Below are 16,710 nucleotides of genomic sequence, written 5' to 3' on the forward strand. Positions count from 1 at the left end.
CTGCATCTCCAAAACTAACTTTTGAATGGTTGCTTTTATTTCGCAGTACGGGGCTCCTGCTCCTGCCAGGGCCAGACTGGAAACCCAAAGCAGCCCTAACAAATGTTCTCAGACCAGTCCCTATGTGGTGCACACCAAGTGCAGTGACTGAGCCTGACCACTACAAAGGGGGCTTTGGGAGGCTCGCCACCCCCCAAAAAATGTAGGAAACAATGGTGCAGTCTAAAAACATTTATCATTATATAATGAATTGTATTAGCTTTTAAAGAATAGTAAATGAAGACCTAACTACGCACCAGGATATGACAATCTTTGTTGGGGTTCTTCAATGATTCCCTTATTATCACCCTCCAACAGGGCCTCTCATCTCTCCATAGCCCATCTGTCACATGTATTTCATTTGTTTAATAGCATCGCTCGTACCATTGTAGGATGTCAAAGCACTTTACATCACACACATATAGAGACAATGAATCATACGTGAAAATCAGTGTACAGAAAATGTTACATGAGGTAAAGGGCACTACAAGGTGTAGGATTCACATGTCATTCATACTGCTAGGAATTTTTAAAGAGTGTTTGGTTTTGTGAAGCACAAACTCAGGATTCAGAACATAACACAGTGGTTAACATTGACTTTAACATTAAAAATGTATTTCCACCCAAATAAACGTTTTTAGCAGCATCTGGATAATTATAGACTGGGAAAAACATAATTTACTAACTTGTACCATGTAGTTTGCGAGCAGCTCTTTGATGAGAGTTTATAGGTCATTGTGATAGATTACTATTGTCCCTTATGAATTGCTCAGTAACAAAATAATCTCTGTGGCAAAAGCAGAAACCCATTGACCTATGCACATAAAATACTGTTTTTTAAATGCATGGTACACGTTCTTTGCAGTAGGCATATTAACCTTCTGTGCTACAGTAGATAGGTCAAAGCTGCCACTGGACAAAACTCTCAACTCTCTTCAGCAGATACATTAATCACTGGCATTTTCATGACACTTTTATTGTTGCTCGAAAACTGCTCATTTTACCAGGAACTTTGCAGTGCTTTTCAAACTGCTGCCTGGGGACCCCCTGGGAATGTGCCACGGACCCCTGGGGGTCCGCGGACCACAGTTTGGGAAACACTGTCTTAAAACATTATGGGAGATGTGTTATTGCAATATCATTCCAACACAGAACCATAGAGATAGAGGAGTGACTTTCTTTTTAAAATACCAACATGATAGTTGAAATGAAAAGGGAAGTAAATAGTGGCATATGAATAATAATAATTTAAAACTGCTAAAGCTGATGATATAAAACTGGTTAAAAAAAAACGTTCATGGAATAAAAAGCATATTTGCTCCGTTTTCCTTCAAGGACTGGACACTGAGAAAGTCTGTTTAGTTCCCTTCCTGATTTACAGAGAGAAGACCTACTCCTCCTAGTAGCCGCAATGCTGACCTGAACAGAATAGTATATGTGAATCGTGTCAAATGTCTGGTTGAAAGGTACAATATGCAGGTTTGTGCCACTCCAGTTCTAAAAATATAAGCATCACAGTAGTACTTGATCCAGTTATTCTGATCATTTGTGCCTTTATTTCCAGCCAGTTAACACGAATGCCGTCACAGTGGGTGTTACCCGCTGACTTCATCAGGGCTTCAATTGCATATTGGTATATTCTCTATTGCACTTGCTAATAATGTTTGCATCACCATGTAATTACAGGTATCAAAGAATTAGTATCTCTCTACAGCAGTGTGTTGCCCTGTATCTTGCCCTTGTGTCTGTGGCATCAGCCTATGTCAGTGTGTAGTGACTAGCATGTGTTGGCTGGCTGGAACTGTATTTTCTGAAGGCACACATAAGCAGAACAACAGACTACAGTCAGAGCTGGACTGGCCATAGAGGGCACCGGGTGTTTCCCCGGTGGCCCGCCAGGGTGGGGGCTGGTTTTAGGCCCCTGGAGGGGTGTTTTTGTTACCGGGGATCGGCAATATGGGCCCCCTGTAACAAAATCGGCCGAAAACCGGCCCTAGCAAACACAAACAGCTCAGCCGCATCCCCCTCCCCTCCCAGAGGTGCCGTCTGAGCAGTTAGCCAGGGCCAGTTTCTGTTCCCAGTCCGGTCCTGACCCAGTACTACTTCAACACTTGTTTATTTGCAAATCGTAATGCCAGCAACTTGTGTCCCATACATAATGGGACTTTGGCTCTGACTTGGAAAACAGGGGAGTAGTTGCTTTCCCAATCTTCTGGGCACCCATAGGCATGGCCGGCTCTAGAGCGGTGCAACTGGTTCCACTGCCCCGGGTACTGACTTAAAGGGGCACAGAGTTTGCAAGTTTATTTTGGTTTTAAAAGCACCTACTGCTGCGTTCCTTGCCTTCAGCAATTTCCAGGCAGTGATAAAAATGTCAAGATGGATCTGGTGATTAATGCTCTTCCTGGAGAGAGATTGGAGTGTTGTCTAGTTGAGATTTTTACTGATCATAGATTGGCACAGAAGGTTTCTATGCCTGCTGCAAAGAATGCGTACTGCGCAGATCAAAATTTGCATGTAATGTAAATAGGTCAGTGAGTTACTGCTTTTCTACGAGTCATCCTTGTGTTACTTGTAGGTTAAAAGTTAAATTCCTCATATTGAACAGTGAATGAAACAACTGCATGCACACTGAAAAGTATAGATTAGAGCATAGATGAATGTTGCAAAAAGGATTCATTTGTGTAGAAATTGATTCTTAGTATTATCCCATGTTAAAAATGATGCAAAAGTGGCGCAAGGGGCTTGTAAATCTCCCCGAGTTTGTGCTACTCCAGACCAAGCACTCTCAAACTATACTGCCTACCAGTATGGATGACATGTCACTCCTACAAATTGTAGTCCTCTGGCTTCTGTAGCATTTCCTCTTCACTGATTTACACATGTATGATTGATTGTCTCTTTTTTATCTGTGTGTGATGTAAAGTGCTCCTACACCCTACACTGATATAAGTAATGCTATGTAACCTATTAAATTCATCTGAAAGAAAGTGGTTATGGAGACTTCCCCTCTGGTTCCCCAGAGTTATACAGCGCCGGGACGCCCCGTTGCTGGGGCAGCTGTGCGCTTTACAAGTATACTACATTTACTACATTTACTTGAGGGGCCCTGTTAAAAGGTGGTGATGAGGGAATCCGTAGTGGAGGTGGTCACCACGTCCACCATATATGGGGGGGTGCCAGCAAACATTATCACACTGGGCGGCACCTGCGCTAAAGCCGGTCCTGCCCATATGAACTGTGAATAGTTTTGATAAGCTTGCTAAATACTGTTTCAAGTATAGCCGTGTGCCGACGCCACTCTATCCACTCCAATTTTTGTGTCTTCATGAAAAGGTCCCAGGTAGGAGGAAAACCCCATGATAGGGGAACAAAGCCTCCTTGGTAATCCAGTAGCTCCTGATTGAAATGGAGAAATCAGCATGGCACAAAACACCGCCTGACAACTAGAATGAGAAACGAGTCAAACAGAATCCTGATGCAGAAATCCAGAAGCACGTCAAAACCACTTGAAACAAAACATCAGGGCCAAATATGGTAGCAAGGACCTTGACCTTTGAAAAATAATGAATCCTACCTTTGTCAGGAGTAAATTGACATGTTTTTCCAGGAAAATTCTCTGTAAATATTTAAGTAGACACATAAACTAATGGGTTGGTCACTAGAGTTTATGTTTTCCTTTTCCGCCCCTAGCTCTAAACATAAAATCCTGAGAGATCAACCATACTAGCAGATTGACCAGCGTGCTCAGTTCCATCTGCTGCTGAAAATAACCTCAGAACGGGAAAGTAGAATTGTAGATGTTGCTGTCACAAGCTTCAGTTCTTTTAAGGTGTGCAGGTGGTCATTTGTTCACTTGGGCCAAGCAACATGGTTAAAGGGATAGACACATTTAAAATAGGAGAGTCCAAGCCTCACATACACATACATAACACAATGTGCGTTTTCCATGACTAAATCTCAATATTTACTTGTGGTCTGTTTTACCTAAAAACTTACTTGTATTTACATGGGTAATGTGGGATATTTGTAGTTTACATGTTTGTTTGAGGAATTCCTTCTCAGTTTTGGGTGTTGTGTCAATGTGCTTTCACGTGTCCTACGTCCAGAAAGGGCCATTAACTTATGATGTTTGTCATATAGGCGTTATTTCTGCCATGTCAAAGCGCTGTAAATAACAGGTTAATTACCCATTTTTAATGGTGCTCAACTTAACAACCTCATTCAAATGAAAGCTATGTCCTGTTGGTAGGCTGATATATGACCTACATTTCAGTTCCATTTTAGTGGTAAGTCTTTTACTTTAGGTTGTACATTATTCGATATCTTTTACGCAGTAATATCGTGTTTTACTGAAAAGAAAGAGAAAGAAACAATGGAAAACCGGAGAAAAACAATGAACAAAATCAGAATCAGAGGATAGAAAAATAGAGCGAGTGAAGAATCTTCAATTCTGGCAAGCTCTGACAGGGTGATGAATGCCTCATGGTTTCTTCCTTAACTAGTCTGCTTCTTTTACAGGAAACATTGGCACTGAGCTCTCCTACACCGATGCCAGCATGTTCATCTCGTCAGACGGTGGCAACACGTGGAGACAGGTAAATGTTCACATTTTAAGAAACACTGGAACAGGGCTGGTTAAACACAGTGTCATTCTAATTTTTTTCAGACTTTTAAATGTAATTATTTAGTGCCAATACTATGCAATTTTGGTAATTGCAATTATAAATGAATAAATACTACATTTATTCATTTCAAGTGCATGTGACGTGTGTCTAATAAGGGTGCACAAAAAATGTGTCTTTCTTTGTGTACCACACGGACGTATTCTGCTGAAATTAAAATATATTTTCTTATTGCTAGATATCCGTTCTCTCCAGGGTTGGTCTGGTGTGGAGGGCACTCTGGCACTGCCAGATGGGCCAGCCTGAAAGGGCCAGTGTGTTAGGTTTTTGTTCTGCGCCGTGGGCCATAATGGGACCAAAACTGCTCATTCAAGCTGCCACATCTGGTAGTGGCAAAGTGTGCAAGACAGGCCAGTAAAACAGCCACGGCCAGTAGTGGGAGTACCGACCGGGCGGTGACGTGGGGAGGGGGAGGGGGAGGGGGGGGGTAGTAATGTATGGATTACGGACTTTAAAAGGTAAGTAAACATAAAAATAAATTAAACGAATTTCGTTGCACACACTGCATCACCAAATGCGATGCAGTGTGTGCAACGAGATTCGTTTTATTTATTTTTATGTTTACTTACCTTTTAAAGTCCGTAATCTATACATTACTACCCCCCACCCTGCCCCTCCCCACGTCACCACCAGGCCGGTACTCCCACTATCGGCCGCGGCTGCAGTAAAACAGTGGTCCTCTCCAATTGCTATTAACAGATATTGGGCCACATGTATGAAATAAGAATTTTGCAATTACCAAATAGTAATTTTTACCAAATCTCTATTTGGTAATAGCGCTTCCTAAATGCACAGTTCACATTTAGGAAAGGCTTATTACATGTGGATTAGGGATTTGCAAATTGCAATTCCCTATTTGCATTCACAATTAAGGTAATACCTGTGAATACCTGAATTGTGAATCCCAAAGCTTTTCATACATTCAGAAAGGACATTTTGCATTTGCACCATTTGAGAATGCCAAATACTTTGATACATGTGGCCCATTGTCTCTTTCGCTGCAAACCTTCATTTGTATTATTGCCATTTACCATATTAGAACAAATGTATCACCTCATGAAGTACACCCTCTAGTTAGAAACCTGTAGTAATCTGTAGTGGTATTCTCAGTAGTTGTAACTTCGATATACTTACTCTTATGTAGTAGCACCTCGATGTAGTGGCATTCTCATTAGTGGAACAGAACCATGACATACCTGCCAGTGCCTGGTTTTGAATGAAATGCCTTTGGTGAAAACTGTCAAATTAAATCTTAAATAGTATATATTAACATCTTGCTCCCTAATAGTTTGTCAAAAAGACATGTGTCCGAATTAAAAGATCTATGAAGAAGACTGCTAGCATGAACATGATCTAGAGAGTTACTAGCAGCTGGAGCAGATTGCAGAGTGTGACTGTGGCATGGCACCATTAGATAAAAGACCGATGGGCTCATTTGAGCCTGGCGGTTGGCCAGCCAATCCATCTGGCTGCTGGAGTGCCTTCAATCATCTCCTCCCTCGGCTGAGGAGGACTGCCACATTTAGTGATCCACACCTCCCTGTCAGAGATGTCTTTGCTGAAAGTGCATCCCCCTTTATGGAGGATGCCTTGCTAAGAAATAAAATCCTGAGTGGGCCCCAAAGTATTCTTTTTCATTTTCAGAAACAAACTCCAAAAGTAAATGTGCATGTCTGAAATAGAAATAAATTAAAGTCTGTCATTAACGGAGTTTTGAGGCCAGATGTATGATGCATTTTACCAATAAATGGCATTTTCAAATGTACCAACCCTATTTTGTGAGTCGGTAACCTATGAGCGACCCGCAAAATAGGGTTTTAGAGAACCTATTAGGAAGGGACATGGCAAGGGCGTCCCTTCCTAATAGGGAGTTGCACTGGTATGTAGGACTGTTTTGCAACCAGGAATGCTGTTGCAAAACATTCTCCGTTTACTACCAATTTCAAATTGGTGGTAAGCCATTCCAAAAAGAAAGGTGTCCCAAAGGGACCCCTTTCCCTTTGTGAATGGGGGCGCCAACATTTTTTCAGAGCATGCAGTAGTCTTAAAGACACTGCTCACTCTGAAATAATGAAAAGAAAACATTTTACTTTTATTTTTGAAGATAATCCAATTTTCTTTTAAGGAAAATGGGCTGCATTTAAAAAAACTGCTTTATTTAAAAAGCAGTCGCAGACATGGTGGTTTGCGGACCCCAGCAGCCCACCATTCCTGTGAGTGCAGGCCATTCCCATTGTGTTGCAAATTGTGACCTGCCTCATGGATGTTAATGAGGCAGGTCTCTTGCGACCCATATGGGAATCACAAACAGTGTCTCAGACACTGTTGTACATGAGGTTTTGCGACTCATAAATCGATAAAAATCTCAATTTGCGAGTCGCAAGCATTAATGGTCGTGCATCTGGCCCATGATTCCTGTGCTTTAGCATTTTTTTTATTTTCCTACTTGAGTCCCCAATGCCTCGCATGGCAGTTACACACAGGAAAATTCAGTGCTTGATGTCCCATTAAAAATATGAAGGGGTATTGCCACTTTGAGCGTCTAACATGTTGTGGACTGGCAACTGGGTCAAGAATTTCTGACACAGGGGCCAGCTGAGTCTCTGTTGTCAGGAACTCAGGAATTCATGAAAGCTGTGCACAGTGGGAATTGGCCACCTGCTTGGGCTGGGCACAGCGTCTGGTCTCTTCCCAAGATCAGACTCTGGTAGGTTATGGTCAGTGACCAGTCCAGCCCTACATGGCTTGAAAAACAATTTTAGTAAAGCAATTAGTACAATTTATGATGATTATTCTTGTGCAGGGCCTGGCCATAGCGGGCACCGGGCACTCCCCGGTGCACTGCAAGGTTGGAGGCCGGTTTTGGGCCCCTGGAGGCCATTTTTGTTTCTGGGCCGTTTTTGCAGCATAGCTGCAAACTCGGGCCTGTACCAAAACCGGCTGAAAACCGGCCCCGGCAAAGAGCTCGGCGGCACCTCCCACCCCACCCCCCCCACCCACCCCACTCACCCCCGAGTGGGGAGGGGGGGGCAGCTGAGCACTTTGCCAGGGCCTGTTGTGCTTCCCAGTCCGGCCCTGTTCTTGTGGCATGAAAGAGGAGATGGACAGAATAATGCACCCATTCGGTTCCGCAAACAAACAGAATAATGGGCTAGTGGGATAACGGAAAATGATGGGGCCCCTATGATGAGGGGCCATAGACTCTCGAATATCCAACAGATATTCTTTGGCCTTGGGCTGAATGGGGCTCCCTTCATTGGGTAGGGAACTCCCTGGCTTGTTGGGGGTTCTCCTGCGCCGAAGGGGCCGCAGGGGGCTCCGTCATGCCCCTGAATTGGGCAGTTAAGTGCAAGAGAAAAAATCATGGGGTTAAGATGTGTAGAGAAACAACTAGCCGGGCTAGTAGATTTTGTCTAAGATTCCCTTATGATTTATATTGCATTCTTATGTGTTCTATGCTCCTAGATTTTCGAAGAAGAATACAACGTTTGGTATCTAGACTGGGGAGGAGCTCTGGTAGCGATGAAACACACATCACTACCTGTTCGACATTTATGGTAAGGACATTCTATCTTCTCAGCTGACAAAAAGTAACATTCTCTGTCTACGTGCTGGGTATGGAATGGTGTGAGCGTTCTGAAGCCTGTTACATGTATTGCTGTGCAACATTCACACACAGTATATTACACAAAATATTGTAGGACGCTACATGTTTCTAGCCTTTGGCTAGTGTCTAGCCTTTGGGACCTGGCCTCCTTCCTAGCTAGATAGAGCCGTGTTCCCCAGCGCGCGTGCCTGATGGCTTCAGGTTTTTCCGCCTGCGTCATGGCGCCACAGCTGAGAGAGCTCTCTCAATCAACAGCTTCTTCATATTTTGATGTAGTTATGATGCAGAAGCTCAACTAATGGGCTGATCGTCTGAACCCATTATGAAAGAAGCTCATAAAATACCCTTAAATTCCTTTTTAGAGCTCGAGCACTCTCAGTACATGTACAGAAAATAGTGTTGCAAAGGCTCATTTAACTGGCAACTACTTTTTCATTATTTCTGATTAATACCGATTTTGTGGGTCATAGAAACCTTGTCCTTCATAACGAACAGTTTCCTCATGATTGCTCTGCGCGGAGACTTCATATACTTGCCTGTCACTTCAAAAAACACTTCAGTGTGCAATATTTCTTCGGCGGTGTTTGCCAGAAGACATCTCCTGTATGTGAACCATCAGCATCTTCCAGGTGCATGTCTTAAAATAAATGGCTGTGTTTTTTCGGTTTGGTCTTTGATCAAGTATGTTTCAAATCTGTCTGAAAGGCTTTCTTGCCTAATTTATTTTTATGTTTTGCGAACTGTGCCTGGTCTCGACTTTAGAACATTCTGGAAGAGTTATTAATGCAAACATTAATTGTGCTTCCTTCCCAGTTATTGGACACCCTCTGAAGCACCCCTCATGTCAATCAATCAAGCATATTTCTAGCGGCGCGCTAATCACCCGAGGGGTTTTCAGGCGCTGTGACATTTCTCCTCTGTATGCCAAGTTAATACCGGTCTGCACCCTAATTAAAACACGTCTATACACCTCCTCGAACCTTTTTAAACTGTATCTGCCCCTTCTCTGCATTGCACTTTTGTGCGTGAAGGCAAATTCTTCTTTAAATGGTTCACAAATCCGGATGGAGTGTGTGTTTTCTACGCAGTTGAAGCATATTTATCCGTGTAAATATGATTAAGATTTGTAGAGCGCTGTGTCACAAAGACAGGCGTTTCACCGCTGTCAATAAATATGGATAAAAATATGATATGTTTATGCTGTCAGTCTTTTCCTTGTAAAGCTTTCCGGGTTTGGTGTCCTGAATGCCACGATAGATAGGCTGTTCTGATGAGCGAGTTGTTCATTTATTTCATACCTAAAATTTTCTTTGCCTCCACATTTTACTTATCAGGTTGAGTTTTGATGAAGGAAGATCGTGGATCAAGTACAGCTTTACTTCTGTGCCCCTCTTTGTGGATGGAGCTTTGGTGGAGCCAGGCGTGGAGAATCAAGTTATGACGTGAGTAGAGCATAAGTGGGTCAAAATGTGATGACATATTTGCAAAGCAAGTTTCTTTATTCTTTATCCTCGTTGTGCAGGTAAGACCAGTGGAGTGGTGGGGCCGGGTGGAGGGAGGCGGGTTTTTGACAGCCGCCCATACTCCCATATTGACACATCAACAGTGCAGTGTTTAAAAGCTTGCCATAGGTGCATCACAGATAGGCATAGACAAAGTCCCCCTCACGGTATCATGAGAAAAGCTGAAAAAGTAACTGGAACTGTCTTCATGGAGGGTGTTATATACAAGACAAATAGACTGCAAGTTCAGAGGGAAGGATGCAACTCAAAATGGTCAAAAAATGTAAAAGAACACTTCTTGCACAAGTACATTGTCATGCATAGGGCTTGACGTTTGTCGGGCCTTTTGTTAGCGCAGCGCGCGTGTAAAGGGCGCCGCCGCAATAAAGGACCCGGGACAACAGTTATGTGCTCCGCGTGGTCCCAGACTAGCTCTCGGGGCGAGGCCTCTTTTATTTATAGTGTAGGCGGCGTCCGTACGACACCGCGTATGCGCACGTCTAAGTGCGCGATAAACTAGACTGCAAACAATGCGGTATCGCAACACTACATTCCTTTTAACCTTTAATTAAACAAACAAAATAAAACAACTCCTTCACTGCCCAAAGATACATCATTCGTGGTAAAGAATAAGGGGGGCCATCCGGCCAGTTACCAGTCTCGTGGCTCGAAAGTCAATCCTCAGCCTACAGCAAAGTCCGCCAGTTGTGAAGACGGGGCCGGGTTTCTTCGTAGCCCATAGCCTGCAGCTTCTCCCCTGAATAGCACTCTCTTGGGGGTTTCGTGAGGTTGTGCTCCAGCGAACCGGGCTCCCAAGTGTGGCTGAAGACTGATGGTTCTTGGCGTTTCAGCAATAGCGGAACTATCTGCCGCTGCTGGGGTGTCACTCCGGGCGCTGCTTTCACTTCTTGGCGGACTGCAGTTATCATCCGGCCGTTGGGGCGAGTCTTGGCTGGGTCCTTGGCCGGGGTGATCTTCCGTTGGGCTGGACGCTTTCTTGAAAAACGAGACGTTGCGTGTGACGGTCTCTCCTCCTCGCTGGGCCGTCACCATGGTGCCGGCGCGGCGCGTGACCGTCCAGGGCCGTGACTCGAATGGAAGTCTAAACTTGCTCCCCGGGTATCTGTCTTTCACATAGACGTGGTCTCTTTCCTTTATGGACGGCTCCTTGGCTCTCCGTCGGAAGCTGGCGTAGTCGTTTGATCTCCTTCGGTTGAATAGTGTCCTCTCTGTGTCTGGGCGACCCGGAGTCCAGGTGTGATGATTGGGGATCGTGTCTCGGACTATCCTTCCCATTGTTGACGGGCCTGGAGCGGCTTCTGTAGTGCGATGTGGCGTGAGTCGGTATTTCCTGAGGAAAGAGTAGATCACCTTCTCTAGGGGTGCCCCTTCCGCATGGGCAATCCTGATGACCTTGTTTAGGGTGCGCATAAACCTCTCGACCTCCCCGTTAGCTTGAGGCCATCGGGGTGTCACTTTTCGGTGTTGGATCCCCCATTCAGCGAGGTAGTCTGCGAACTCTTGTCCCTGGAAGGGAGGTCCATTATCAGTCTTGACCCACTGGAAGATACCGTGGGTGGCGATGGCTTTCTCAAACTTGGCTATGACCTCTTTGGCTGCAAGGGTCGTCACAAATTCCACTTCTGGATACTTAGTGAAATCATCAATAATGACGAGCATATGTCTCCCGTCTGGCAGGTGTCCGAAATCTGCGCTCACGCCCTCCCAGGGTCCTTGCGGGTTGTCTTCGGTGATGATTGGTGGCGGGCAATCCGGCTGTCCTGCCGCTTGGCACCATTGGCACTCCTTGACGGTTCGCTCTATTCTGTTGTCCATGTCTGGGAACCATACTTTCGCACGGAGTCGACTCTTAGTTTTTACCATGCCTTGGTGCCCCCGATGAGCGAGCTCGATGGCCTGTTGTGTGAGGCTCGTTGGCATCACGATTCGGGGCCCTCTCAATAGACACCCTTGGTTGTCCACGGACAGTTCTTCCCGTACTCGTAGTAGTGCTTCTAGAGCGGCTCTTGCCTTGGGTGTCCTTTTGCTCATCGACTCCTGAAGAGCTCTACAGTTGTTGGCTTGCAGGGCGTTCACCGCTAGCTGGAGGACCTCATCGTTGCGGGTTGCTTCAATTATCATATCCATGCTCATGGGTAGTGGTCTTGACCTCTCTATCACCACCTTGACGTATTCCTCCGTCTCCTCTGCATCCTTTTCTTCTCCCTTCGTTGCTGCTCGAGGGGGTCGGGAGAGGTAGTCCGCGGGATTAGTTGCCCCTGGTTTGAATTCCAGTTGGTAATCATACTCCTGTAGCTGCAGGATCCACTTTTCTATTCTGGGCTGCGGTTTGGAGACCGACCCTCGGAATAGGGGGAGCAGGGGCTTGTGATCCGTGGAGACGGTGAATGGATGTTCGTACACATATACATGAAAGTGTCTACAGGCCCAGTGGATGGCAATGGCCTCCCTCTGGATCTGGGAGTACCGCTGCTCCATCTCTGTCAGCGATCGGCTGGCGTATGCTATGGGTGCCCAGTCTTCCTCTCCTTGACGCTGCGTCAGTACCGCTCCCAGGCCATAGGAGCGGTACTGGCCTGGTCGGTTTTGCCGGGTCGAAGTACGACAGGGTCTTTTCTGCTGATAATGCGGCCTTGGTGTTGTGGAATGCCGCACTCTGTTCCTCGCCCCACTGCCAGGGGGTGGTCGACTTGGTGAGTTCTCGGAGGGGCCTGGTGAGATTGAATAGATCAGGGATGAACCTCCCACAGAAGTTTACCATGCCTAGGAAACTTCGCACTTCTGATATGTTCGTCGGGGCTGGGGCTGCTTGCACATCCTTGACTTTGTCAGGGTCCAGAGCAATACCTTGGTCGGAGAATGTGTATTCGAAAAAACTGATTTTATTCCTGAGAAATTGGCACTTCTCCCTGTGCAGTGTTAGGCCTGAGTCTTTGAGTCTCTGCAATACCCCTTTTAACCTTTGGTGGTGCTCCTCGATGGTGTTGGCGTATATGAGCAAGTCGTCACTGACGTTCAAAACTCCTGGAAGTCCACTTAGTACTTCTCTGATGGTGTTTTGGAATACTTTGGCTGCGCTGGAGATGCTTAAGTTAAGACGCCGATAACGTCTGAGGCCCACATGGGTAGAGAAGGTGGTGATGTACCTGGAGTCTGGGTGTAGAGGCAGCTAATGGTAGCCGGACCACAGATTCATTCTTGAGAACCACTTTGCGCCGTTTAATTCTCCCAGGATGTCGTCAATGGTGGGCGTTAGGTGCCGCTCCCTCTTGACTGCCGCGTTGGGTAGGCGCATGTCGACGCATATGCTGACTTGTCCTGGCTGCTTTGGTTTTCGCGCCACTACGATTGGCGATACCCATGGGGTGGGTCCGCTGACCTTCTCGATAATTCCTTGTTTCTCGAGGGCCTCGTTCTTCTTCCACTTTTTTCCTGAGGTGGAATGCTATCCTGCGGTGCCTGAGGGCGACCGGTTGAATGGACGGGTCTATGTGTAGGGAAACCTCTTTTCCTTTCAGACATCCAATATCTTGGAACGTATCTTCAAACTCATCGATGATTGCGTCCAGCTCCTCCTCCAGTACGGCCATTGCAAAGAAGATCAGCTGGAGTTCTTCCGCCGCTCGTCCGCAGAGGAGCATGCCGCTGCCCTCCTTAGTTACGTAGACGGTCGTCGAGACCTTCCTGTCTTGATGTTGAAGTTCCGTTTGGAAGCATCCGATTAGCGGGATTGGAGTCTTTTGCCCATAGGCGAAGACGCGGATTTTTGCTGTCTTGAGAGTGGGTTTGTCCCGTAGTTGGTTGTACACGTCAGCCGCCATGAGTTCAATCGAGGCCCCCGTGTCGATGGTGGCTCTAACTTCTTGTTGGTTTAGCCTTATGCGCCATATTGGGAGGCGCCTCTTCTTCCTCTGTGGTTGGTTGATAGCGAACACGTAGTGGACCGGATAGTCGCTGGAATCATCGTCCATGTCTTCGCTATCTGGATTTTCTCTGATTGCGTGGGCCGCCTCTGGCTTTTGCTTGGCGGACCTACAGACCGATGCGAAATGGTTCAGACGTCCACATGCGCCACACTTCTTCCCGCGCGCCGGGCGGTCGTAGGCGTGGTGGGGCATGCCTCCGCAGTATCCACATTCTTTTCTGCGTTCTTGCGGCTTCTTTCCTCCAAATTGCCGCTGCTTTGGCCGGACAACATTCACTTGCTCGGCCGAGTTGACTTGCTCTGCCTTCACTGGTCTGTGGAGTGCTGCCTCCATATGCGATGCTCTCGCCTGTGATAGCTCCTTGGAGCGTCCCAGCTTTAAGATGTCGGCTAACGGTTTTCCATCCTCTTGGAGAATTTTGACTCGCAAGTTGGAAGAGTAGCACCCTTGGATAATTTGGCCACGTATCTCCTCCTGTTCGTCCCTGAACCCACAGGTGCTGGCGAGTTCTTTCAGCCTGCCGTGGAATGCGTCCAACGACTCTTCCGCCTCCTATCGTGCTTGTCTGAAAATGAACCGTCCATAGTCCTTGCTGGCCATGGGTTCAAAATGTGCGTTGAGCGCATTGAGGAGTGTGACGTAGGTGTGTGGCGTAGCTTCTGTTAGAGTCTTGTATATCCTGTGTATATCCTTTCCCCCTAGATGAAGGAGAAGCGCCCTGCATCGTTCCCTCGCCGTTCCAGCACCCTCGAAGTAGAATTGCAGCCGCTCCGTCCAGTCTTTCCATCGTGGCGCCAGGGAAGCAGGCGCGCCGTCGACTACAAACGGCTCGATAGGAGGAATGGCCGCCATCGTGGCATGTGGGGCCCTTGCTTGAGCAGGTGGCGGGGCACGGACGCAGTGGTCGCCAGGAGATTACACCCACCAGGGGAGATTTGCCAAGTAGTCCCTGAGCAGGGCCAGCGTTATGGAGGCAGGTGGATGCAGGGCCACTGTTGGGCGATAGGGATCCCCCTTTGTATTGTTCAGTGGGGCTCTGTGCTTTGAACAGTCATGGATGCCCAGTGTACATCATGCACTTCCTGCCAGCATCAGTTCGAATCCCTGCCCTTGGTGTGCACACTCACTTGGGGCTTCCAGTGCTCTGGGGCGCCGCCCGCCGACTTCTGAGGCTGGGGTGGGGAGTCTCAGCTGTGCAGACCGCATGCGTGGCTCTGGGCGCCGAAGGGCATCGGCACTCCCGCGAGGCAGACCTGAGCGGCGTCGGGGGCACAGCGTGGGGTCTCTCATACCCTTGTCGCCATTTTCGGGCCTTTTGTTAGTGCAGCGCGCGTGTAAAGGGCGCCGCCGCAATAAAGGACCCGGGACAACAGTTACGTGCTCCGCGTGGTCCCAGACTAGCTCTCGGGGCCACGCCTCTTTTATTTATAGTGTACGCAGCGTCCGTAACGACACCGCGTATGTGCACGTTTAAGTGCACGATAAACTAGACTGCAAACAATGCAGTATCGCGACACTACAATGTTGAGAGTATTTCGATTGGTTGGTGTGCTTAAGTGTCAAAACAAGACATTCCAATCTAGGATTCAATAGTAGGGAAACAATGATACCTACAAACGAGCCTCTCTGTTACACAAAACAAGAGCTGTTCATCATTCATCAAGCCACTATATTAATATTTTCTGAAACATGTTCTCTTTATTTCCTAATCACCCCAAATAAACAAATCCAGCATATAAATATTTTTTGTGCAGAAGAATTAGAAAAAGAATGTATTCTAAAGCTGCAATTTCTTTCTGCTTCCCATATTGGGAGGGAGAAAGTAATACAAGTTTTTTATTTTTTAGATACAGGTATCTCTCTTAAAATGAGAGGTCAGTCCGAAGCTTTGATGGGGCCGAGGGAAATACTAGTTGTGGGGCCCGTCCCAAAGAACGTCCTGCTCCTGTTCACCACATCTTTCCCTTTACTATTAGGAGGCTAAAGACATCTAACTTACTGAGTGGGCCACTAATAGAATTGTTGTGATTGCAGCAGGGGAGTTTATTCATCATGTTTCTAAGTTAATGTTTAAAACTATCAGTTATAATAATGGCTACTCGGTGTAGTTATACACCCTAAACATTTTAACATGAAGCAACTCCAAATGTTAAAAGAATACACTTTTTGAACTTAAAATTCATATCTCAGTTAAGTAAATGAGTGGTAATCAGCTCGCTGCTGAAGCGAGTCAGATAGTAACACAGTCAGATAGTAACACTTGCAGTAGAGCAGGAGGACCAGGCTGCGCTGAGCTAAGAGCTGTTCAAGGATCTCTTGCTAGTTTCTCAGCCTCTGTGGCACCTGCTTTTACAGCTAGATAGGAACACCGGCAAGGCTATGGATAATTGAGACCTGTCACTGCCTCCCTCCCTATCACTTCCCTGTTGTCACAAGGCAGAAGAATCCCGGGTTATGGGTAGACATAATCAAAGGGGCTTTACATGCTCCCAACCCAGTTAACTGTGGACATGGCTTGTTTCATAGCATGGGCACAGTGTGCTTCAAAGTACAGTTTAGGAATACTATGATGAACAAGCTGCTCTTGTGGATTACCCCCTGTCGACAACCTCACCTATAGCATGAGACCTCTTCAAGGAACGGTGCCTGAAGAACAATACCCTGCTTTACCTCTCTTTTAACTTTAGTGTAAAATGTTATGAAAATATATGTACTTATAACTTTGTTATAGATTTGAAAATAAAGTTTAATTTAAGCATTTTTCTTCCTCCATTTATATGGTAGCTTCTAATGAATTCAATTATTGTACTCAATGAAAGTAATATCACACCAGAATGGCCATCCTAGGAACCAAAGTATCATCTCTAGCACCAAGCAAACATAGACAGCATAAATAGGGCATAAGAAACAGTTCTGTTCTCATTAAATAG

At 46.3% G+C, this 16,710-nt stretch overlaps 1 protein-coding gene across 1 annotated transcript in view; it reads left to right on the top strand.

Annotated features, from left to right (window-relative positions):
• Window positions 1-16,710, top strand: part of LOC144753513 (VPS10 domain-containing receptor SorCS3-like) — a 2,605,581-nt gene that overhangs the window by 1,953,321 nt on the left and 635,550 nt on the right. The window contains exons 12-14 of the mRNA XM_078641177.1: window positions 4,561-4,637; window positions 8,190-8,281; window positions 9,666-9,773. Of these exons, the coding sequence (XP_078497303.1) occupies window positions 4,561-4,637; window positions 8,190-8,281; window positions 9,666-9,773 (277 nt within the window). The remainder of the gene's footprint in view (window positions 1-4,560; window positions 4,638-8,189; window positions 8,282-9,665; window positions 9,774-16,710) is intronic.

Source organism: Lissotriton helveticus, chromosome 5_1 (genome assembly GCF_964261635.1).
Source record: "Lissotriton helveticus chromosome 5_1, aLisHel1.1, whole genome shotgun sequence".
In the NCBI taxonomy this organism is placed as follows: domain Eukaryota; kingdom Metazoa; phylum Chordata; class Amphibia; order Caudata; family Salamandridae; genus Lissotriton; species Lissotriton helveticus.